Here is a 25,479-nt window from a genome sequence, read left to right as displayed (position 1 = left end):
ATACAAACGACTGCACTTGTGAAAACTAAACAAATGCACTTGTCAGACAGCTGACCAAAAAGATTTTGGCAAACATTTGTCTTCGATTTCTTTAGAGAGTAGGGAACTTCCTATCAAGCATTAATTTTAGCCAAGCGATATGTTGATGATACATTTATTATTATTAAGATACGTGTCAATGAAACGTGTCAAATTCTGTAATTTTGAATCCTTTTCAAAGGAATTTGAAATTTTTACCTTCAGGGTCACAGAGGAAGAAAAAAATGTTTTCAACTTTGTTCTCTCTGGTACGCTTAGCTGGCACATACATCATTCAATCTCTGGTATTAAATATTTCTCTTGTCCTTCAGAAAAGACCTAGAGGAGGCTATTGATCCTCCAAAAGTTCACTTACTTGAGATAATAATTTTATAATCTAGAATAAATTTGAAGTTTTGAAAACCTAATGAATATCATAAATTATATAAAAATGTGCTAAAGAATACATAAAAGTGTAAGTACTTTCAGTTAATGGAACCGATTGAGTCCGCAATTTTTTTGTGCAATCTCCATGAAACGCTTCGGTAAAAAAATTCTACTATATTCGTCAAATTAATTTAAGCGCAAACTGGGCTTGTTCGGCTCTATATCTTATCACTCTAGAGCCAGGCGATAAATTTATCATCATTTATCACAATTTGTCACCAATATGGCTTTCAATGATCTCTTAGTTGCTTTAATCCCCATATCGCTTCGATTTCGCTCACACAAGACAGCAGGCGAAATCCTATTTAAACATCTCTCCCCCATGAATTGCATGAATTAGGGTTGTAAAATGGAATAATTTACAAATCCGAGTTAAATAAATTGTAAATTTTTTTCAGTTCGACCACGGTAACGTAACTTAATACGTCTTTTTTCTTCATTATCAGCAACAAAATTAATTGCTGCCCGACAATAGGGGGATAGCGCCCGACAGTCATAACAGCTCGCCCAAAAAGTGGGGAGATCTATGCAAGTCGAACAAATAAAGCAATGATCTTGCAGATAGATTGCTTAAATATTGAAGCTGAAGTAATGTTTCTCCAAATGCGAGGGGATTTATTTTATTAATTGATTCTTCTCGACTCACCCAATGAGAGGGGTGTTAAACATATTGCGTTAGTTGACGGAGAATAAGAAAGCAATTGATGATATTAATGAACAGGAGGAGGGCGCCAAACTCATTTAGTGGACTGTTGATTTAAATTAGAATAAAATTTAAAAGGAAACTGCTTGGTACTAGGAAATTGAGCCCAAAGCAAACTTAGCCGAATGGCAAATTAGCCGAAAAGGAGACATTAACCAATCAGATTTGAGAACGGTCGAAATATTTTGATCGGTTGTGATAGAATGATATCGAGTCCGATAGGCCGCTGAGGCGTGACCATTGCCCGCGAGGCATGGCCAAATGCGTTAATTTCATATGTAAGCGAGTTGGATAATTGAGCGTCCCACTTATGTTTGCATACAACAATTATCTCTAGCAATTGTTTCTGCTACCATACCAAATTTTGACTTTTCGGCTAATATTCAAGTCGGTTAGTTTTCTGGACACCAAACTGCATAATTGATTGATATTGGGTCCACAGCAGTGTTCAACAAGACTAGATATTTTGGCCGCCCATATTGTTTTATGCTGTTTAATTTTTGATACTAAAAAGTAGCCAGTCCTGTAGTAGATGTAGCGGCCGATAGCTGTTAGTTAATCGAAGGTGTTTATTCTTCTGGAAAAAAAAAGAAATCTTGAATGAAATAAGTAATGAATGAAATACATATTGCACAGTAACATAAAATAATAGTTATCTATCAGCTAAGCATCATAATTAAGTAAAGCACTATATATTTATACAATCTATACTGAAGCAACATAAATAAATGTACGAGCACATTTGTACAATTAGTCGCTGAATGAGTCAAGGATATTTGTGATGAGCTTCTCAATGCGATTGATCACGTGTTGTGAATTGGGAATGAGGAATTTGTCTGAGTTCCAAACTCTGATCTCGTCATTTTCGTCTCTCACTCCGTAGCTGAAGGTCATGACCTCTGGCCTGCTTTTCTTAGAGGTTATTCGCACAATCGAGTTCAGAGCGCGTCTCACCTAACGTAAGAAACGGCCTTTAACGAGGATTCAATAGAACCTGGATAAAATTGCACAGCTAAAAGAACAAGACATAACCCCGGTCGATTGGCGATCAGGTTCTAGCGAACAGGTTCTAGCCCGATTCATTTAACCTCTTAATTTTTTACATCATATTGTTTCACCCATGTATATTTTCTCCCTAAATCATTTCACCTCAAAACTGTTTAGCCAAAACCGTTCCCTAAACCCTAGGAATCTCTCCGTTTGAATGTTAATGTCTATATTCCTTAACTATACGCTATGCATCCTCAATTTTGTATGTTAATTGAACCAAATGTATAGGAAATTAACATTGAGTGGGATGATAGGAGGTGAACAGGGGAGGGACGCCATTAGCACAGCATTCAATTTTTCAACAGAGATATTTCTAGAAATGAAGGTGAAATGGGCAAAATTTTGCAAAAGAATGCAATGTTACTAAAACCACCGCATTGCTTTTAAATAATGTTTTAACCAAAACTCGATGCTATAAAAATTGTTGAATTATGCAAAAAATTTGCGCCAATTGGTCAGAACAACAAAAAAAATCAAAGCAATTTATATTTATTTCACTAAAATTCACCTCATCATTTTCAGATCATACTATAGAATTTCACCTCAGTCTCCACTATCGCTATTGTTCAAATTAAACTTAAATTCTCTGGATCGCCTTTCAAAATAGCCTCATTCTCAACTAATGGTCATGCTATTTGGTACGATTTTGTCTACATATCATCTAATTAAAACACCTTTTATCAATTATTCCGCTTACTTTCAAATTTTAAATCCCAAAAACTCCACAAATTTTACTACCGCTTTTTTCGATCGGTGGAAATAGACATATATATATATATATATATATATATATATATATATATATATATATATATATATATATATATATATATATATATATATATCACCTGGTTTCCTCAAAACAGCTGCACCATTCCTGATAAATCATATTTAAATCCTTTTCAGTTGTTCCATAAACAAATGCCGGTTACCAGACATATGGAAAAAAACCATGTAAGACCTCATTTCAAGAGTGGTAACAAACTTGATATAAACAATTACCAAACTACTGCAATGCTTACGTCCTTGTCATTAGTGTTTGAAAGACTGTTTATCAAAATTTTAAACTGTTGATTCGAAACCAACTATGCAACGAACGGCATTGTTTTTGCATTGATCGATCAACAATAACTCAACTCCTTGTTTATTGTGACAAGCTATTCTGAGCTAGGGACTAAAAAACTAAAATCTGTCTTGATCGATATAGCGAAAGCGTTCGACACAATTAACTTCAGAATTATAATTCACAAATAATCTCAGTGCGGTTTCTGATGAAATGGTCCTTCTGCTCTTTAAATCGAAACATATAGACAGGCAACAATGAGTAGTTATTTCATACTTAACGTCAAATTATGTGAATGTAACCAGTGGTGGACAACAAAATTTTTTCATTTGCAGACAACAAAAAATTGTTGGCTCAGAAACCCATAAATCAAATCTACAAACCGATAATGATAGTGCCATCACTTGAAGTAAAAAAGTAAAAAAAAGTTTGAAAATTAATTTCACGAAGCTCAAACTTATGAAATTTTCTCTCCAAATTGACAGTAACCATGATTTGCATTTCCAAGCAAGAGAACATCAGGTTGAAGGAGTTAAGTCGATAAGAGATACTGGCGTAAATTTTTCCATAAATTTTCTTGGGACTCTCATATTGACATTATTGAAAAGAAAGATCTTCAGAAGCTAGCTAATTTTGACGAGATGTGCCTGTTGAAACAAAATGAATGTTAGGTTTGTTCTGGCAAAAATTTATGTACTTTCAGTTTTCTACTATGGATCATAAATTGGGTTCCCCAATAAAATTAGACTACAGCATTTGAAAGAGAAAGTTTAAAGATGTGTTAAGTGGATCTGTAGAAATTGGAATCTCGCCAGTTTAGATCATTTCTAAACACGGGATAACAAAAGTCTTTCACCGATTGCGTACAAGTTGAACCCCTCAAGATCTCTTGCGAAAAAATTTTTGTTGGACAGCAATTCTAAATTCATTTAATTTCTGAAAAATCATATCACGCGACTGCAATCCAAGATCCAGTAGTAAAAGTTCAATTTACGCTAAAGAGCTTAGACGGAAGTGGTGCGTGGAAAATTTTTTTGTTCGTGCAGCTAACAATAAGAAAGCGCTTTCATTCTCGCGCAATTTTTCCTGGTAAATGCCTCTGATGAGTCCCAAAACCTTCTCTAAAAAAATGACAAAGTTCTTTGAGGCACAAGCAATATCTAAATTCCGATATGACTGCTATCCTTCTGGATTGGATCCATTAGAATACCTAAATAGAAAACTGAACCTTCTCTAAGTGGGGCAAAACCAAAATTATGGAACCCATGTTTGGTTTCAATTCATTTTTATTTTTGCTTTTTTTTGATAAAATTTAGGAACATAGAAGCGAGGTTGTCTTTTTCTACAGTAAAAGACGCAGTTTTTTATAGAAATTTTGTAGGATATAAACTGTATCGTATTAAAGCTCCTCGAGCAAGAATTTCAAAATCTGCGAAAGGATTTTTAAAAGAAAAAAATCGAACACCCCACTTGGTTTACATCCCAAACAAAATTGCTTCTGTTTAAGAGGAACTCCTTTCACTGGTCCAAAAGTTTAGTACAACCTTGTCCCATTTTGGTTACGCTATGTTTAATTTATTCTCAGAGCGCTGTTAGTGTTTCGGTAATGCTATTAGTGTTGGTAATTGAGAACACATAAGCAAATATAGGCTGTGATCTTTACTTACATTCATTTAACAATTCGAACAATTTCTTCGCATCGCCTGATTGCCGTCATCTAGACAGTATTGATGGCAAAGTAAATTGAGCTCAATTGTTGTTTTTTAGCCGTATTTTTGCCATTTTATCAGCCAATTTAGTTGAGTATTAAGCCGCTGATTTCTTTCGAAGTATTTTGGTTCATTTGATACATTGTCCTGCATAACTGGTTCAAATTAAACAGAGCCAGAACCCTAAGTTTCTTTGACTATGCAATTTTTGTTTTAAATGGCTTGTGGGCAAAGATATTTTGAAAGAAAAATTTTTATCTTCGGTTGACCACTTTTGTTTGCATTCACAAAAAAGACTTTTTAAGACTTTATTTATTGAGACTTTTCCCCAATTACTTACACAAAAAATGACATACAGTCAGCTTGGTAATGGAGTATGACATTGTTTGCTCCACATTGCGATACAGTTACACAATATGAGCTGCAAAGAGTTTATGGAAAAACAATGTTTGCTCCGTTACGATGTTTAAAAAATGATACAAATGTACGCTTAACTATTATAACTATGTTGCAAAATACGTCTACTACTTATACTTTTGATCGCAGGTTTTGTTTAAAATTGATTTCACAAAAATTAAAAAAAGCAATTGGCAAGGAACTCGTGAAAAATAGATTTTTAAAAAATTTTTACTTGACTGACACATTGTATTTTTTTTCTTTTTCTGTAGGCATCATTTCAAAGTGGTTTTGCGTGGAGCATACCGGGTCGTATCGGTGAAGTGACGTGAAAACCTGATAAAAGAGAGGTCACAATGTGTATTGATAATGCATTTTTTACTTCGATAACTTGTTATGTTAATCTGCGCATTCAATCGAAATGGAAATCGTCGGTGCTATTACGGACCCTTGTTAGAAAATAACGGGAAAAACTTTTGAAGAGATGTTAAGACCTGAAAAAATGCACTAGATTTACAACTCGAGTTGTGGTTTTTCGAGCTGTTTTGTCTCATTCATAGTTGAATCTTGCTTAGATATTGGATCCCGCTTACTCAAAAGCCATGAATCATGGATTTCGGAACAAATGCGGAAGTGACGAGAAATATTTTCGCAGACTATTTTAACAGATTGTGACTTTTTTCTATGGACAAAAAAATAGTTATCCAAAAAAATTGGAAATATTTTACTTTAGACAAGAAAAGATTACTCCAAATATCTAAACGTAAAACTCAGGGTTTTTTATTGGTCTTAATTTATTTTTCACTTCAAACGTAAATTTTTTGGCGTCGTCGTTAAGGCGTTGGGTCTCAAATTAGATAGCTTTTTAAATATTTTTCCTGCTAATGTCAATTCATATATAGGCTAAAACAATATTGGGGTCGAATTGAATGTGTCAACAATTCTTGAAGCACGTTTCCACTCAATTTATGTATGTATTATTCGCATTAAAAGTATCTCTAATCCTCAATTAAGCCTATTTAAAAGCGCGCATTTTGAGCATGCAAAATTGATTTAAAACTCTGTAATAGGCACTTTATTAAAGATTTAATTGAAGCTTTTAAAGCTTTAAAGGGCTTGTACATCAATGTTGGACAGGCAAACTCAGGGGCACTATAAGCAGGGCCAGTGATGTAGAAACCGAGCGCTTTTTGTGAACCACAAAGGGAAATCGCCCTGAAAATCCGACAAATGTCATCAAAAAATTAAGGTATTTTTTTCAGCAGAAAATCAAATTTTTTTTTTCTGTTTTTCATTCACTGAACAACAAAATTAGTTTACAAATTAATCAAAAGATTGTTCGGTTATATTTCGGTGAGCGAATTACCTGTCCTTAGATTCTGAACAAGTCAAGTTTTGCAATTTCGTTTTGCAAAGTCAATTTCGTTTTGCAAAGTTTTGCAAAGTCAAGTTTTGCAATTTCGTCCAATGTTTCTCAAAATTCGTCTCTTATTTTTAAAAAAATGAATGATGTGAGCCTATGGGTTAAGGAGTTGTAAAATGTTGCGCATACTATTTTCCTAGTATCACCTAATCATAAGGATCGTTTTAAACTAAAAAAAATTGCTTTGGGTTCAAACCTTGAAAAATTGGTACATTAGAAAAATAAGGACCGAAAACGCAAGAAATTCGTCTGTTTTTTATGTAAAATGCCTTCTTATTTCTCGACTATTGGGTCTAGTTGGTTCAATGTTATAAGGGAAACGTGTGTCGGGCTAAGTTTTGCTATAATGTAAAATCAATTATTATTATCGTTAAATAAAGTCAAGTTTTATGATTTCTTCCAATGTTTCTCAAATTTCGTCTCTCATTTAAAAAATAATATGATCCTATGGGTTAAGGAGTTGCAGAATGTTGCTCATACTATTTTCCTAGTATCACCTAATCATAGGGACTGTCTTAAATTAAAAAAAATTTGCTTTGGTTCAATACTTGAAAAATTGGTACATTAGAAAAGTAAGGATCGGAAACGCAAGAAATTCGGCTGTTTTTTATGTAAAACGCCTTCTTATTTCTCGACTATTGAGTCTAGGCGGTTCAAAAATAAAAGAAATGTGTGTCGGGTTAAATTTGGCTATGATGTAAAGAAATTTAAGATTAGCGTTATATAATGTTTTAAGAATTTATTTTTTGAGACCTTTCCCCAATTACTTACACAAAAAATGACATACAGTCAGCTTGATAATGGAGTATGACATTGTTTGCTCCACATTGCAATACAGTTACACAATACGAGCTGAAAAGAGTTTATGGAAAAACAAGGTTTGCTCCGTTACGATGTTTAAAAAATGATACAAATGTACGCTTAACTATTATAACTGTGTTGCAAAATACGTCTACTACTCATAATTTTTTTGATCGCAGGTTTTGTTTAAAATTGATTTCACAAAAATTAAAAAAAAGCAATTGACAAGGAACTCGTGAAAAATAGATTTTTAAAAAATTTTTACTTGACTGACACATTGTATTTTTTTCTTTTTCTGTAGGCATCATTTTAAAGTGGTTTTGCGTGGAGCATATCGATGAAGTGACGTGAAAACCTGATAAAAGAGAGGTCACAATGTGTATAAATAATGCATTTTTTACTTCGATAACTTGTTATGTTAATCTGCGCATTCTATCGAAATGGAAATAGTCGGTGCTATTACAGACCCTTGTTAGAAAATAACGGGAAAAACTTTTGAAGAGATGTTAAAGGTACTGTTTTCCTAGCAACACCTAATCATACGGATTGTCTTAAATTAAAAAAAATTTGCTTTGGGTTCAATACTTGAAAAACTGGTACATTAGAAAAGTAAGGATCGGAAACGCAAGAAATTCGTCTGTTTTTTATGTAAAATGCCTTCATATTTCTCAATTATTGAGTGTAGGCTGTTCAAAAGTAAAAGAAACATGTGTCGGGATAAATTTGGCTATGATGTAAAGAAGTGTGAGATTAGCGTTATATAATGTCAAGTTTTGCGATTTCGTGCAATGTTTGTGAAAATTCGTCTCTTATTTAAAAAATATGATGTGAATTTATGGATCAAGGAGTAGTAAAACGTTGCTCATAATATTTTCGTAGCATCTCCTGTTCAAAGGAATTGAATTAAATCAAAAACTTTTGCATTGGGGTTAATTCTTAAAAAATGGTGCAATAGAAATGTAAAGTTCGGAAATGCGAAAAACTCGTCTGTTTTTGATGTAAAATGTCTCCTTATTTCTCGACTATTGGGATTAGGTGGTTCAACGTTATAAAAACACGTGTGTCAGGTTAAATTTGTTCATGATGTAAACAAATTTAAGGTTAGTGTTGTATAAAGTCAAGTTTTGCAATTTCGTCAAATGTTTCTCAAAATTCGTCTCTTATTTAAAAAACATGATGTAACCCTATGGGTTGAGGAGTTGTAGAATGTTGCTCATACTGTTTTCGTAATGTATCCTATTCATATTAATTTTTTCAAACCAAAAATTTTTGCTTTGGGGTCAATGATTGAAAATTTGGTACATTAGAAAAGTAAAGTTTGGAAACACAAAAAATTGTCTGTTTTTTAAGTAAAATGCCTTCTTATTTCTCGACTGTTGGGTCTAGGTGGTTCAAAAATCTAAGACAAAAATGTGTCAGGTTAATTTTGGCTATTATGTACAGAAACTTAAGATTAATGTTGTATAAAGTCAAGTTCTGCAATTTCGTCAAATGTTTCTCAAAATTCGTCTCTTATTTAAAAAATATGATGTGACCCTATGGGTCAAGGAGTTGTAGAATGTTGCTCATACTATTTTCGTAACGTATACTATTCATATTAATTTTTTGAAACCAAAAATTTTTGCTTTGGGGTCAATGCTTGAAAAATTGGTACATTAGAAAAGTAAAGTTCGGAAACGCAAAAAATTGTCTGTTTTTTAAGTAAAATGCGTGCTTATTTCTCGACTGTTGGGTCTAGGTGGTTCAAAAATTTAAGACAAAAATTTGTCAGGTTAATTTTGGCTATATGTACAGAAATTTAAGATTAATGTTGTATAAAGTCAAGTTTTGCAATTTCGTCCAGTGTTTCTCAAAATTCGTCTATTATTTAAAAAATATTTTGTGACCCTATGGGACAATTAATTGTAGAATTTTGCTCATTTTATTTTCTTTGTATCTTCTATTCATATGGATTGTATTATTTCAAAAAATTTTGCTAGTGTTCATACTTGAAAAATTGGAACATTAAAAACAAAATTCGGAAACGCAATAACTTTGTCTGTTTTTTATGAAAAATGCCTTCTTATTTCTCAACTATTGCGTCGAGGCGGTTCCAAGTTACAAGGGAAACGTGTGTCGGACGAAGTTTCGCTATAATTCAAAAACAATTAAGATTAGTGTTAAATAAAGTCAAGTTTTATGAATTCGTCCAATGTTTCTCAAAATTCGTCTATTATTTAAAAAATATGATGTGACCCTATGGGACAAGGAGTTGTAGAATGTTGCTCATTTTATTTTCTTTGTATCTTCTATTCATATGAATTGCATTATTTCAAAAAAATTTGCTTTGGGGTTCATACTTGAAAAATTGGTACATTAGAAAAAAAAGTTCGGAAACGCAAGAAATCCGTCGGTTTTTTATGTAAAATGCATTCTTATTTCTCGACTATTGGGTCTAGTTGGTTCAAAGTTATAAGGGAAACGTGTGTCGGGCTATGTTTCGCTATAATGTAAAAACAATTAAGATTAGTGTTAAATAAAGTCAAGTTTTATGAATTCGTCCAATGTTTCTCAAAATTCGTCTATTATTTAAAAAATATGATGTGACCCTATGGGACAAGGAGTTGTAGAATGTTGCTCATATTATTTTCTTTGTATCTTCTATTCATATGAATTGTATTATTTCAAAAAAATTTGCTTTGGGGTTCATACTTGAAAAATTGGTACATTAGAAAGAAAAGTTCGGAAACGCAAGAAATCCGTCGGTTTTTTTTGTAAAATGCACTCTTATTTCTCGATTATTGGGTCTAGTTGGTTCAAAGTTATAAGGGAAACGTGTGTCGGGCTATGTTTCGCTATAATGTAAAAACAATTAAGGTTAGTGTTAAATAAAGTCAAGTTTTTTGAATTCGTCCAATGTTTCTCAAAATTCGTCTATTATTTAAAAAATATGATGGGACCCTATGGGAAAAGGAGTAGTAGAATGTTGCTCATATTATTTTCTTTGTATCTTCTATTCATATGAATTGTATTATTTCAAAAAAATTTGCTTTGGGGTTCATACTTGAAAACTTGGTACATTAGAAAGAAAAGTTCGGAAACGCAAGAAATCCGTCGGTTTTTTATGTAAAATGCATTCTTATTTCTCGACTATTGGGTCTAGTTGGTTCAACGTTATAAGGGAAACGTGTGTCGGGCTATGTTTCGCTATAATGTAAAAACAATTAAGATTAGTGTTAAATAAAGTCATGTTTTATGAATTCGTCCAATGTTTCTCAAATTTCGTCTTATATTTAAAAAATGATATAATCCTATTGGTTAAGGAGTGGTAGAATGTTGCTTATACCATTTTCCTAGTATCACCTAATCATAAGGATCGTTTTGAAATAAAAAAATTTTGCTATGGGTTCAATAGTTGAAAAATTGGTACATTAGAAAAGTAAGGATCGGAAACGCACGAAATTCGTCTGTTTTTTATGTAAAATGCCGTCTTATTTCTCGATTATTGGTTCTAGGCGGTTCAAACATAAAAGAAACGTGTGTCGGGATAAATTTGGCTATGATGTAAAGAAATTTAAGATTAGTGTTATATAATGTCAAGTTTTGCGATTTCGTGCATTGTTTGTCAAAAATCGTCTCTTATTTAAAAAATATGATGTGAATTTATGGATCAAGGAGTAGTAAAACGTTGCTCATGCTATTTTTGTAGTATCTGCTGTTCATAGGAATTGTATTAAATCAAAAACTTTTGCATTGGGGTTAATTCTTAAAAAATGGTACACTAGAAATGTAAGGTTCGTAAATGCGACAAACTCGTCTGCTTTTAATGTAAAATGCCTCCTTAGTTCTCGACTATTGGGATTAGGTGGTTCAACGTTATAAAAACACGTTTGTCAGGTTAAATTTGTTTATGATGTAAACAAATTTAAGGTTAGTGTTGCATAAAGTCAAGTTTTGCAATTTCGTCAAATGTTTCTCAAAATTCATCTCTTATTTAAAAAATATGATGTAACCTTATGGGTCTAGGAGTTGTAGAATGTTGCTCATACTATTTTCGTAGTGTATCCTATTCATAATAATTTTTTGAAACCAAAAATTTTTGCTGTGGGGTCAATGATTGAAAAATTGGTACATTAGAAAAGTAAAGTTCAAAAACGAAAAAAAAATGTCTGTTTTTAAGTAAAATGCCTTCTTATTTCTCGACTGTTGGGCCTAGGTTGTTCAAATTAATAAGACAAACGTGTGCCAGGCTAATGTTGGTTATGATTTAAAGAAATTTAAGACTAGAGTTATATAAAGTAAAGTTTTGCAATTTCGTCCAATGTTTCTCAATATTTGTCTCTTGTTTAAAAAATATGATGTGACCCTTTGGGTAAAGGAGTTGCAAAATGTTGCTCATACTATTTTCATAGTATCTCCTATTCATATGGATTGTATTAAACCAAAAATTTTTGCTTTGGGGTCAGTACTTGAAAAATTGGTACATCCCAATGCCACAAAATCTGTTTTTTTCTCCGAAAAATCCTTCGCTCAAAAAAGCTTTGTTTGTCAATGTGGGACAGGTGTAGATTCAATCAAATGGCTAGGAACTCTTTGACAAGTAAAAATAAAGTAGTAATAAGTACTAGTAGTAGTAGTAGTAATAAAGCTTTAATAATCAATTTTATGCTCAAAAACGCGCTTAAATTAGGCTTAATTGCGGATTATAGTGCGAAATCGAGCTACGTTGCGTGCGAAAAAGCGATACATAAATGGAGCAAATGCGTGTACAGAATGCGCGAAAACTAGGATACAAAGCCTGCACTTGTTTTTCGCGGCTAAATTTGGACGCTTTTGCGAACACGGGTTGCTAATTTCCCTTCAATTTTGCCGGTTTCTGCTACAGTAGCTTTTTTCCGCAATATTGTTGCATCTTCAAGGTATTAACATAGGAAAAACAAACACGAGATACACGTATCGGGCATATTTGCCCGTGACGAATTGGGTATACCTCTGCGGTGTAATGGAAAATTTAAATTTCTATTATTCAATCTTTACATCCAGAAGACTCCCTCGCACTTGACTTACAAAATAAAAAAAGCGAATTCCGTGAATTTGATGTAAGTACATTTGGCAAATCCGAAATCCCATTTCGCTTAGCTTCCCCTTGAGGGGAATCAAAGATTTTGGCGAAATGACAGCGATATCCTCAAACGCGCCAATTCGAGCCTAGTTACATTGTATTCATTGCATATCTGTTCCTATCGAATCTCCTAAATTAATGGTTTTATTAATAAACTTAAGCTCTATGAACAATGATTTTTCAATTCAGAGATTCGAAGTGTAATTTAGTTGTTTTACATGAAGACATTTGGGCGCCACCGGTTTCGTACTGAAAGCAAGACTGAAGATTTGTATCATTAGTGGGATGGAAATATTGCGGTCATCAGTTACCCTTGTTGTGACTAGTTTAAACAATGCAAAGGCTGTAATTACAAACGGTTGATTTGACCATGATACTCAAACGCTGTAGGCCTCGCCTTCAAGAAATTCCAAGTCCAACTTACGTGCAATGTGACCAGATGAGGATTGTGGGGTAGCTGATGCAGCACAAACATGTGTGAACAAGTGCACGACAGGAAACTGAAAAAGCAACAAATTCAAAAAGCAGCATTTTATTACATCGCTTTTTCACCCAATCTATCTCCGCAAGTTCAATTTCGATTTTTTCATTGTCCCAAGTCACTTTTAAAAGCACAAAAAATCTTATTCACCACACTGTTTTAGGAGCTTAAAAAAGCGAAAACTTGTTTAGCTCTATTGAAAAACAGGGAATATGAAACATTTCAATTTTTTTTCAATTAAATCCTAATTCACAGTCATAGAGATTTTCTCTTTGTACAGTTCTTCTTTGATAAGTTTTTACGCGAAAAGAGAAACATTTACGCCATACGAATCAGCGAAATGAAACGTTCTAAAAAAGTAAATTTCGACTACTTCCATTGGTAACAGAAAAAAAAACGTATAATTTATATGACCTCCTAAACATTGAGCAAGGAAAAAACTTTACATTTAAAAACATTATTCCATTTCTTCAACCTAAATCCCTAAAAGTGAAAATGACAATTGATGCATCAGAATATCCCTCTTATTCGCCTTACCCACTTGTATCACTCTCCGTTGATCACTGGCAATCTAAAAAAAGGAAACTTTCTACAAAATGTATTCATCAATCTGAAAGCTAAAACCATTTATTGATAAAATTTTGTCAAGTTATCGAAAAGAATTATTAGAGGGAAGTTGACAACCATGGGGTTCTTCTTCTTAGACTGAAGCCGCACCCGGCACCACTTTTGAACAAACTACGGCTTGAAAAGCAGAAAATTCTTGGGCTCAAAAGGTCACAGAGATCTCAACGCAACCGATTACAAAAAGTTCAGGTCAATGTTGTATTTGCTGGCGGCATCATTGAGAGATTCCAAAAATATCAACCCGTGAAGACATTAATGACAACTTCACGAATAAGTTTCATCCTGCTATTTCTGAATAATTGATCTACCAAAAAATAGAAAGTTGAAAAAATCAGAAGAACGAGCTAATTGACGAGTTTATGTTTGACTGTCGAATAAGATCAACAATCACATTTCCGATAAGTTTGTAACAATCCGATCGTTTGAATACATTCACAATTTCGCAATGTACACTTGGCGAACAATAGTGTTATACACCAAAACCATATACAAAATAATAAAGTTCATCTAAAAATCTAAAAACTCAACTCAGTACTCAATGGACGTTATAATGGAATATTGTGCGTCACTAGCATCTAAGCTAAATGCAGTTAGAACTAAATTTTCTGTTTTTGACAAAAAGTTTTGGCCACAATTACAGAAAATTCGAGAAAAAATTGACGAGAAAGCTGGGGTGAAATATCAGGTGGTAACTATCGATAATTTGCTCTGCTATCTGTCTGAATTATAAACGTCAGCTCTCTAAAATGGTCCAAGTATTTAATGCTTAAACAATTTGAGAAACTGCCCATCAAAAAGTTACTTCGTGTTATGAATAACTCCGTAAATATTCACCTTTGAAAATATCCAGCAATACTTTTGACAACCGTTTAGAACAACCTAATTGTTATCTTAGAAAAACAGTCAATCAGGGCAGTAAAAGTTGATTAAAATCGTTCAAAATTTGAAACCTGTACTGACTTTAGGCTCCAGGAGAAATTACAAACTTTTGGGTTCTTGCTCCACTACAGATTAGTTTGTGGAACTGTTATCTTAACTAATAATCAAAAAAAAAATTTCAATATTTCAAATGAAATCTAACAAACTACTATTGACTGTTATAAATATCAAAGCGTTAGAGCTTTTTCCTCAAACAGTTAGTAAGAGCAGAAACAAAAACATACACTTAATCCAAAAAAGCTGTGAAGCTTTGACGAGTTGTCTAAAAACCTTTTAGATAAACCATGTAATTACGCAACTTTTTGAAATCTATAAGATTTTTTCTGCGACTAGTTTGTCGTCAATAACTACAAAGTTTTGGTGAAATTTCTCTGCGTGACTTCAATTTTTATAATTCAAGTTTTCATGATTCTTCATTAACGCAGCAAATAAACTTTGGTCTGCTTGCTCATTGTAGTAAGTAAAGAAAATTTTGTAATTTTTCTTATTCCTCACGAGCGGTTTTGAAATAATGAGTAATTTTGTGTTATTAATTCTTCCTCTCTAAAACTTGTAAAAAACACATGGAAGTAAACATTAGACTGCAGCTACTCAGGTATTTCAGTGTTTCCTTTTTTAGCCTTATGTTCTTGTCCAATATAAAAAATGAGGTGCGCAAAATTTGGATTTGTCTTCGCAGAAACCGGGGTCATTCATTATTACTTCGAGCACAATTACAATTAGTTGATCTTTTCACAAATACAAGTGGAAGAAAATTAAAATCAGAACAAAAAATTCCTGATCTGGAATTCAAGACAGGAATGACTTTGATTGCAATCACCACTAAGTGCCCACTTGAGATTTTGCGTAACATTGACAAGAACATTAACCCATGCGAAAACGCGAACTAGTTGTTGCTAGTCAGCTCCATTTATCAAAGAAAAATGAATCTATTTAATTCTTGCATGGGGGACGAATGTTGCAAAAGCGCCAGTCAAAATACTTTTTTCAATAAGCGAAAAGACTTTGTTCCATCAACTGTTGGCTTTTGAGATATTTGCACTTAAACCAATTGCACGCAATGTGGTAAAAGTTTTAATGAGCGGGAAAAGTTGGAGGACCTTTGTTCCGCGTCGTTTGACAGCAATCTTACCACGGAATCAACTTTGCATCCGGTGACACTTCATAGCATTGAAAAGTGTGAACAACTTCACTGCGCTTCCTGACTGAATTGATGTTCAACACTTCAGGCGGAGGTTGACACGTGACCCCATTTTCAAGGCCATTGCTAATGCTACCTGCATTGTTACCACTGCTTTGGATAAATATACAACTACCAGTAGGAGAGCTAAATCCGCTTTTGGTGGGTTCGGGCCAAGAATCGCGATCAACAAATTGTTTATTTGGAGATAAAGACAGCAATGCGGGAGTGGGCGATAAATTACCCGCTTGGCTGTTATAGTCAATTTCGTAAGGGTCGCTTGAACAGTTCTCGTTTAGCATTTTGATAGCAATGACTTGTTTAGCTTGTTAGTTGAGATATTTTTATGCCTTCATATCAAGTTTTCTAAAATAATGATAGTTCGGCTGAATTTTTTGCAAATTCAGTACAAGAATTAAGTAGATGATAAGTTAACTGATATTAGTAATGAATTAAATCAGAGTAACAACAACTTGGTAATGAAAACAAGAGAAAGTTTTTAAACAAAGGCATTTTGTTATGTGTGCGTGTGACAAAGAGCTTGATTTTTTTACACAGAACGAAGTTTGCTGCGCTTGATGAAAAGTTTATTCTTTGTAGTCTACAAAGAAAATGAAAATAAAAGCAAGTTATTTAAAATGAAAATAATGAATTGCTGGTAAAGTTGACTTGATAGACAGATTATGCGCAGCATTGCTTGCGGGAATCGTCTGGCCTCAAAACAATAACAAATTATCAGGAAAGAATATTTTTCTGAGAGCTTCAGAGTTTTAAGCAATTTTTTCTCAATTTTCAATCGACAGAGCTTGCACTAAAAAATTTAACTTTAGAGGCTAAAATTTGATTAAAGCCTTCTGTTATAATGTGCTATAGCTGACAGTTATAGAGCAGGCAGATACAAATAGCAACCTAATTTTCCCCCAAAAGATGTTAAAGAGAACAAACGGATCCAAAGTAGGAAACAGAACTGCAAACAAAATATGGAACGGAGAAGGAAAACTGTGCAAAAATATTGATGTCCTTGTGGAGTTATTAGCAGTTTATAAAATTCACAAAAAGTTAATAATAGTTATTCCAATACTTTGAGATAAAAGCGGAAAAGCAAAGGGGGGGGGGGGATTATTCAGCTTACTGTGTTGTCAAAACAGCTTAAATGAAAGTAAAATAGCGGTTTGAAATTGGCGTCAGGAAAATTGTTGACAAACAAAGCAATAATAGGATTATGGTGATATCTTTTTTGGTAACAAAAGATAAATTGATCGTTTTAAACTTGGCACCCAATCACGAAGTTCAAGTTAAGGAAACAATGGATTTCGGTTATGCCTTTAAAAAAGATTTAATATTTTTGAAACATTTTTTCCTGAATCTTTTTAACTGATAAATTGTGGTTGGCATATATGGTAGAGGTCAAATTTCCGCACATGAGGTCATTTAAAGCAAGACTATCAAAGAAGCAAATGAAGAAGAACTTTGAACTGAATAACTGCAAATAAGATCAAAAATAACTTTTAACACAATATGCGGTTCAGTTTAACTTGAAGCCTTAATTAAATGCCATATATATTTTTATCTGATTGTTAGATAATAACGTCAAAACAAAATAATTCAAACGTTTGGTGGTTGTAATATATGTAACAAAAAATCAGAGAAACACACTTAAACACATTTTCATTTTACTGTTCTAGTATATCATTGTACACAATCCATTCTTTGACCAGCATATTTACCATATGGATGTTGTAAATCTATATAGTAGAATATTAAGATACCAAAGTTTAGATTATTTAGTGAAATATGTGGAAAACCATTAAACAATCCGTGTTCAGTACCGGAAAATTCGAACTCGAACTAAAGATCACCTATGCTTAACCAAGCAAAACGCACTTTGCTATAATCGGTTTCTTTTTGATCTGAAATAGCAAACCATGTCAAAATATAAGAAAGCCATTACAACTTGTGCAAAAAACTCAACAGCCCATCCGGTCTAAAAATCCTGTGATTTCACGCCACAGCGACAAAGCGTAGAAAGCGCGGAGTAACAAATGTTTTCAAGTGTAATAACTCTATTAGTCTATAAATCCAAGTTACTACGAATGATTTTACTAACTCCGGAAAATTTAGTTCCCATTTGGAACAAAACTTAGTAGACTAAACATTTCCCTCGCAAAGATTTTCGGCAGCCGGGATAGAGTGCTACATTTCAATATGGGGCCATTATGTAGATAGAACAGGATTGCAGGCGGCACTAGCAAATTTTGACATTTTCAGTTACAAATCATGCGTTGGCTAATCTGACGTTTCCAAACCTGTTCGAATGTGGTTCAATAAATACACGCCACACAGTGCAAAAAAACTTTATACATGATATAAGTTCTTGATATTACTGAGACATCTAAGGATGCTCTATCAAAACCTCATTCCGTTAGGCTTCTTGTAGCATTAATGATGAGATCAGAGCAATCTTCCTAATTTGTAGAAACAACAGTACGCTCCGTATTATCTATGATATAACTTCTTCCTGTATCAGCAGGCAGCTCAATTTAGTCTGATGGCTTTTTGTCTCAATTAACATATCTGGCTGTGTACGTAAGGATGCATTTTTTGTTCCGACCCCTCTTGAGGGGGAAGGAACTATATACTCAAACGGGTTTTTTTTGTTCACTCAACTTTCGCCGATCGATATATTCATCGTAGAGAGTTGAGACTGGTATCATTAGAAAGCTTGTCCCGCGTAGAATATGGAATTAAAAAGATTTTTTAAATTTTCGTTTCTTACAGTGAGTTATTACAGTTTAAATTTTGAGAAAATAGAGTGAATTCCGGTTTTTATTCACATTTTCCGGAATTTTTGACTAAAACTTTGCCAATTCTGCTAAAATTTGTTATTTTTTTTAGAAATTGTTGTTGATTTTTATTTTTAAAGACCAAAAAATTTTGTAAGCTATTCTAATTAATTTTTTGTCAAAAAATCTGGCTAAATATTTCAAAATTAAGACTTTTCCATCAAAAACAGCACGAAATAAGTTTTTTTAGTCCAGTTTGAATAAATTTACAGGAAGTACAGACCCAAACACCACCAACAAAATCTTGGTAGACTCAAGAGGGGGCCTTTTCTATTTCAAAATTCCGCTGAGAAGGCTCTGTAATTAAGACTTTGCCGTTTTTTGCTAAATTTATTTGTTGATTACCAAAAACGCAGTATCTACTTTTGATTTTTTAACTTACAAAATATCAATATTTATAACGTTCGAATAATAAAGTGTTCCTTATGAGCAAACAGCATTAGCAGGGCTAGTTTTGGACCAATCTTGAACTGGTATAATCCAAAAATAATTTGGATTGTAATCAGTCGATCTTTTTTACAAAAAAAGTTTGATCTTTTTCTAGATTAATTAAATATCTGAACATTTCAAACCAAAGCTCACTAATGATAGGTCCAATTGGCTTCCAAATTAGCTCCACATTTTTGTATCTAGTTGATTACTTGAAAGCTTATGATCCTTTTGCCTTTTAAAAGTATTTGATTTTTAAGTAAATAAGGACTTATTGAACTTTGCCTCTATTTTTCTCCTAATTTGTTCAACCTGTAGCCTATTGTCAGCAATAAGAGAAAACTTCTTCTTTCTATTGAAATCAAATTCAAACTTTTTTGTGGTTTTTTGCCTTAAGTTATGGTTTTCTCGCTTTGATTCTATTAGATTTCACATTTTTTTTAATTTTTAGTTATTTGCCCATTTTCCACGTTTTCCAGTTTTGTCACATTATCACATTATTGACAGTTCATATATCACATTATTGGCTTTCAAATAAGGAACAATATATAATATTAAAATACTTGAAGATATAGATTATTATTTTAAAGGCTGCGACACTACTTTCTCGAAGAACGTATTTGAACTTTTTAAATTTTTTCGTTTACTGTCGGTTTTACTTTGTCTTTTTAGTCGAATGAAACTTCCTGTACATTGACCCAGATTCAGTGGTGTTGCATGAAAAAACAGATTGGCCGATATTCTGATTGTAGTAGATAGCTGATAGCTTTCATGACTCTGAAAAAAATTGTCTTCCGAATTAAAAAAAACACTTTTTAACTTCGCAATTCTGTTCTTTTTATTGTCTGTTTGTTATCTAGTCTCGTTAACTAAAGGCCAAATAAGACATTAATGTTACAAAGGAAGGTTTCAGAAGGGATTGGTGTCACACAATCTAATGTTTTCAAAGATTTCATTTACTTTACTGGCTTCGACACAGAAAAAAAAGTAAACTAATTTTTGATTTTTGTCATGTTTGACGTTCTTTTTGTAGACGTAAGACATATTCTGGATAATTCTGATTCTTTGGGCCTCTTCTCAAGGGATTCCTTTGGAAGAATTTACGAACTTATTTAATTATTTTATTCAGTAATAAATGGCGTTCATGTCTTTCGAAATTTTTTTTCGGAAAATTTTAAAGTGTTACTTAATTTTGCATCTTTTTTTCATTTTTCTCTAGTTGTTACCTATCTTCATTAACGATAGGTCACATAATAAATTATCGGTGCTCCCAGAAAGTGCAATCAAACATATTTTTATGGCCATAGTATGGCTTTACGGTTCCAAAAGCGTTTTCTGCCAAGTTTTAATTGATTTTTGTTTGTTGTCTATTTGTTGTTCTTTTTGTAACCGCATAAAAAATTGAATACCGATAGTTCTTAATCCTTTCTATAGAAGCATGGCTAAGGTTTCACCCTGGGTGATATTTTCGTTGATTTCTAATGGTTTTCAATACTTTGAAATTAATTGTTTTTAAAACATAAGTGAATTTTTCAAATTTACTGTTTTTGTTTTTATTGTCTAGTTCTTACCAAGCCTTTTTATTGACTACTCCAATACCTTTTCTGGTGAATTACAAGTTATTTTGTTTAATATCAGTTTTATCTTACGCCATTTTGACTTTGTTATTAAATTTTGTTTTTTAATAAGGACCTGAAGTTTTTGATGTAATTAATTTTTGTTGTTGTTGTTTGATTTTGCTGTTCGTCTTAACTCGCTTTCTTATTAATTGCACATCTCATCAATCTAATGCACCATTGTTACTCCACAACTGAGTTATTTGCTTTGGAGGCCATCTTTTCGTTCAACGCCCATTTTTTTTCTAAAAAAGTACTTGAATTTCTGAGTTTTTCTTTGTTCCTCATTTGGAAGACAATCATGCCAAAATTGTGGATGAGCGGGGTCGGAACCTTATTTGCGATCGCACATTACCGAGCCGCCTTGTTTTTCAAAGTTTCGAAGCCAACTTTCTCATCTTCAACAACTTTTGATGTTAGAACTCGGGAATTGCTGCTCGTCATATGAGAGAATTTCCAACTCTTAAGCAAATTTTTCTATTCAAGCCTGAATCTCTTCGCTAGACTGTTCACCACTTTCAGCTGCTTCTGCCAATGACAAGCATTCAATTGGACAACAAATGTGTCAACTCTATTCTAAGGTGCTTTTCTTTCAGACATGCAGAACTCATGCAGAACATCTTTTTGTCCCTGTAAAAATTTCCTAGCTAGTAAACAAATGTGCTTTTCGAACCGTTTTCTAATTATTTAACCAATCCTTTTAAAATCTTTCAGAACGGCTCTAGATGATCATCTCTGCGCAATATTTTCAACTCTGAAGTGGTTGGGATTTTCTTTGCTTAATCTTAATTACCACACTAGAGCTAAAATGAAATTATTTACACGACCCTAATTACGTGCCAAAATAAGTCTCACTATTTGCTCACAACCTAGTTTCTAATTACCAAACCTATCTGTCATATGCTGAGAACAAATTGATCAGCTATAAGGAATAAATCAGACAAAATTGAGAAATGATAGAGCACAATTTGGGGATATTCTTTAGTTGAAAATACGGTGGGGTATCTAACCTTAATCAAATAATAAGGTCCACCTTACAACTGGATTGTGTAAAATTTACAGTTCAGTTACTGCAGACTTACAATTGCAGCTAGAAATCCCACTAAGTGGAGGCTGAAATAAAAAGCTGCTTTTTAGGAAAAACTTTTGGCTTCAGATCTATTGGATTCAGAGCTGCTGCTATCAAGAGCGACCTGGATAGCATCAGTCTCCTTCACTTAGTACATATAATGATAGCGGCAGTGAATCAACCACCATAGACAAGTCAATAGTGAACTAAAAATTCGCAGCAGTATTGCAAATAAACATTGTTTTCTTTTGCACTAATGTATTCAGCAGCGCAGCTCGCTTTCAAAATTTCTGTCACCTTGGACTAGGTCTAAAGCGTGCACAAAGTCGAAGGATGAATAATTAGATGATTCTGTAGTATCGGCTTGCGCGATTATCCAATTAGCAATACTAATTGGATACTCGGCGGCAATTATCCAATTAGCAATACTAGAGCTCACCCCAGTATAGAGAAGATACGTTCTCTATCGTATAAAATTTACACAAAACTGCATCGAAAATCGATTTTTACATAGAAAATTGAAACAGTTGAACACACAAATATATAAAGAGTACTAAGTTTATTACCACATTAATACGTTAATACTGGCGGTATCAAAGCTTTGAACACGAAAAAAAACTCATAACTTTATCAGCTATCAAAATCGTTAGAATTTAATTAGAAAAATTTTTATTCTCAGCAGAGATTAATTACTGCATGCTTGATAAAAGAATTACTCAATAGCACTTAACTAATACTGAAAAAAAATTTTGCAGAAACTAAATTACAAAGAAAGTTAAAACTGAGTTTAAAAAACAATATCTATATGCTGGTCTCGTTTAGGTCACCTTCTTTTCATCTCTCAGTCTTTCAATTTTTTAGCATGTTTGTCACTCATTCGCTTGTATGAACTCAGTTGATTTTTGGATCAGAATTTTTAACTGCCAATCTCTGATCTCCAGCTTTTTCGAGCCTACGACCAATTTCCGTCTGTTTTCCTTTCCGTCGTCTCGTGTATTCGTAAAATTTTTAAGTTGACTTAATTGACTCTGAAGATCAACTACAACGTTTTTTTCCCAGAAAGGTTTTCGAAGTGTAAAATTTGCGCCCAATAGGTCCGTAGTAGAGATAACTTCTCCGGGTTTTATGTTTTTGTCCAAAAGAGCTGTAATTTTAGTTGACTGGACTTGCATTCTGAAGCTTAGGGTCCTATGGGTCACCTCATATTTCCTCTGATTGATTTTTTGGGGCGAAGTCTTCACCGTTTAATGGCAGGCACCAGTGAAAAATTAGGGATGACAGGCAAGGTGTTGGTTGTGACATTGGTTGTTTTCTTTGCGGCTTTTTTTTAATGTATCCTCCGAGAGACCTTTGGCCGTAGCTGGAATTGAGAGAGTAGTCCTGTGACTTGACATATTTGGGATTGAAATTATGGGGGTACATCTCTCTCGTACGTTGGTGTTCAAGCCTTTCTGGTTTGAGAGGAAAGGCTTTTCCTCTGGCTCCTTTCCAGATTGTGGAAATTCGTGTAGTTATTTGGATTGCCAGTGATCTGGTGCCTGTCGTTGATGATGCGTCGGCTGATTTTTTGGTTGAGGAAGTTATGGCGGTTATGGATTTTCTCGCTTTGTTGACGTAGTTGCTGTTGTGGAAAGTTTTGCTTATTCTTGCCACGCTGTCGCGAGTGGATGGCTGAAGGCTTCTTGGTAACAGGCGGGAGGTTAACGAGACAGTTTGCAACGAAGCCGTACGCTTCAATTGGCAATTGAAGGCTGTCTCTGGAGCTTTTGGTCATCTTATTTGATTATAAACAAATAAGCTCAGTCAAAAAAGTTATCAGCTTTTTGACCGAAACCAATCGTACTTTTTGTCGTACCAATAAATTCACATTCTTAAAATACATGAACACATTTATACTGTCCAAAAATTAGGAACTACCACCGGGGTGAAAAGGGTGAAGAAAAATCCAAAACGAAATGGAAAATGGAAATCATGGGAATGGAAATGAGATTTGGAAAGCAATCTCCAATTTCTATCAGAATATATTACTTAAGCAAAATTTAAGCAATTTAAAAAATTGGTTTGTGTCAGATTTAACTGACTGAAATCCCGTCTCTAACCTCGTGGTTTCCCTTTGTGCAGCGACCCGCGCAGCTGGGTTTTTGTGTTTTGCAGTATTTACCTGCTAGTGTTGAAGGAAGATTAGAGGAGGAGGAGAATTTTGATGAATAGGGCAACAGATATGACAAGAGCAAAGGAACAAATAATAAGAATAGGTACAAAAAGGGGATTCATTTTCTACCAAACATTGCACCATACTTCCATGGGAGTAATTTTTTCTTTACAATTGTTGCTCTGAGTTTGGGTAGATGAGATTTGGTATGTTTTTTAGAACAACACAAGCTGTTACTCACCAGTAGGAGGTTCTTGTGGAAGCGGTAACCCATCTGCAAAATACTAAGATGCACTGCCTGCTAATATTGATTTATTAATTTCACATTTTTATTAGGCTGACAGAAAACATTTTGTATTTCATTCAAACGTTCTGCACTTCGTCTCAATCAATAAATCTATAACTCAGCAAGTTAATCCGTTCAAATGCAAACCGAGATCTGCTAGCCAATTACCAACAAGTTTTATTTGGGGTTTTCCATATTGTCATATCCGTGAACTACATCAGTCTAACAGCTGTCTGGGTCGGCAGACCGAGTGAAAAGGCCGCCCCATGAGTCCCCGATTGCATTTCACGTCCAGTGTCCCCAGGATTGCAGCAGCCCTTGTGGCAAAGAGCTGAGTTAAATTTTCATGTTTTTCTCCATACACCTACCGAGAATGACGACAATAGACAAAATGTGTTTAAAGGATTGTATCTTAGACATGCAGATCACTTTTCAAACTAATTAGAACACTCACGTGCACATTTTTAAATGCCGAAAGTCTGTAGTACCAGAAGGTAAAATGCCAGAAGTTGCTATTTAGCCAGAAGTTGACTTCAGTTGGCTTTCGTCATTTTAAAACGTGCGCGTTTCGTGTTTTAAGCATGGTTACGTGACTCTGCAGAAGTCACTTCGAAATTCTTACTTAATATCTAGAACCGCTTCGCGATTCTCGATAAACACCCGAAGTTCTCAGTGACTTCAAGCAGAGTCACGTAACCATTACTTAAGTTCGAGTTGCCTACATACTGCGACGAAGTCATATTTTGCCAAAAATAGTGAAATTTTCCATTTTTAGGGCAATGTCAGGGTTTTGCATTTGAGTTTATTGGATCGCTACTTATAACTTCCGCGTAACTCCAATTAGGGGGCAACCTATTTAAGTAACATAAATAAGATAATTTAATCAACCGAGTGATATGTATGAATCCAAGAAGCGTGTCTTTAAATTTATATAGTTCTAATTTAGCGAACAATTTATAAAGTCGGAAAAATTGATCTCTGTTCCCAATGACCTTGGGAATTCAAGAAAGGAAATGAAAACATGAAAGTTGTTGATGATTAAACTACCGCCAAAAACCAGAGACTTACGCTTTCCCGAAAACATCCGACAAGACGTCGCAACCAAATCAGAGCAACCAAAAGTCTAGAGTATATGTTTCATTACAT

At 33.7% G+C, this 25,479-nt stretch overlaps 1 protein-coding gene across 1 annotated transcript; it reads right to left on the bottom strand.

Moving 5' to 3' along the window:
- Window positions 1–1,764: 1,764 nt before the first annotated feature.
- LOC142340990 (TBC1 domain family member 23-like) lies at window positions 1,765–17,694 on the bottom strand. Its single transcript, XM_075391796.1, has 4 exons — window positions 17,314–17,694; window positions 15,891–16,653; window positions 13,136–13,211; window positions 1,765–2,122 (listed from the first exon to the last, which is right to left on the bottom strand). The coding sequence occupies exons 2-4, from the start codon at window positions 16,238–16,240 to the stop codon at window positions 1,919–1,921; spliced, it is 630 nt and encodes a 209-aa protein (XP_075247911.1). The 5' UTR covers window positions 16,241–16,653; window positions 17,314–17,694; the 3' UTR covers window positions 1,765–1,918.
- Window positions 17,695–25,479: the final 7,785 nt, after the last annotated feature.

Source organism: Convolutriloba macropyga, chromosome 6 (assembly GCF_964194025.1).
Source record: "Convolutriloba macropyga chromosome 6, txConMacr16.3, whole genome shotgun sequence".
In the NCBI taxonomy this organism is placed as follows: domain Eukaryota; kingdom Metazoa; phylum Xenacoelomorpha; order Acoela; family Convolutidae; genus Convolutriloba; species Convolutriloba macropyga.
This window is presented reverse-complemented; position numbering and strand designations above follow the sequence as displayed.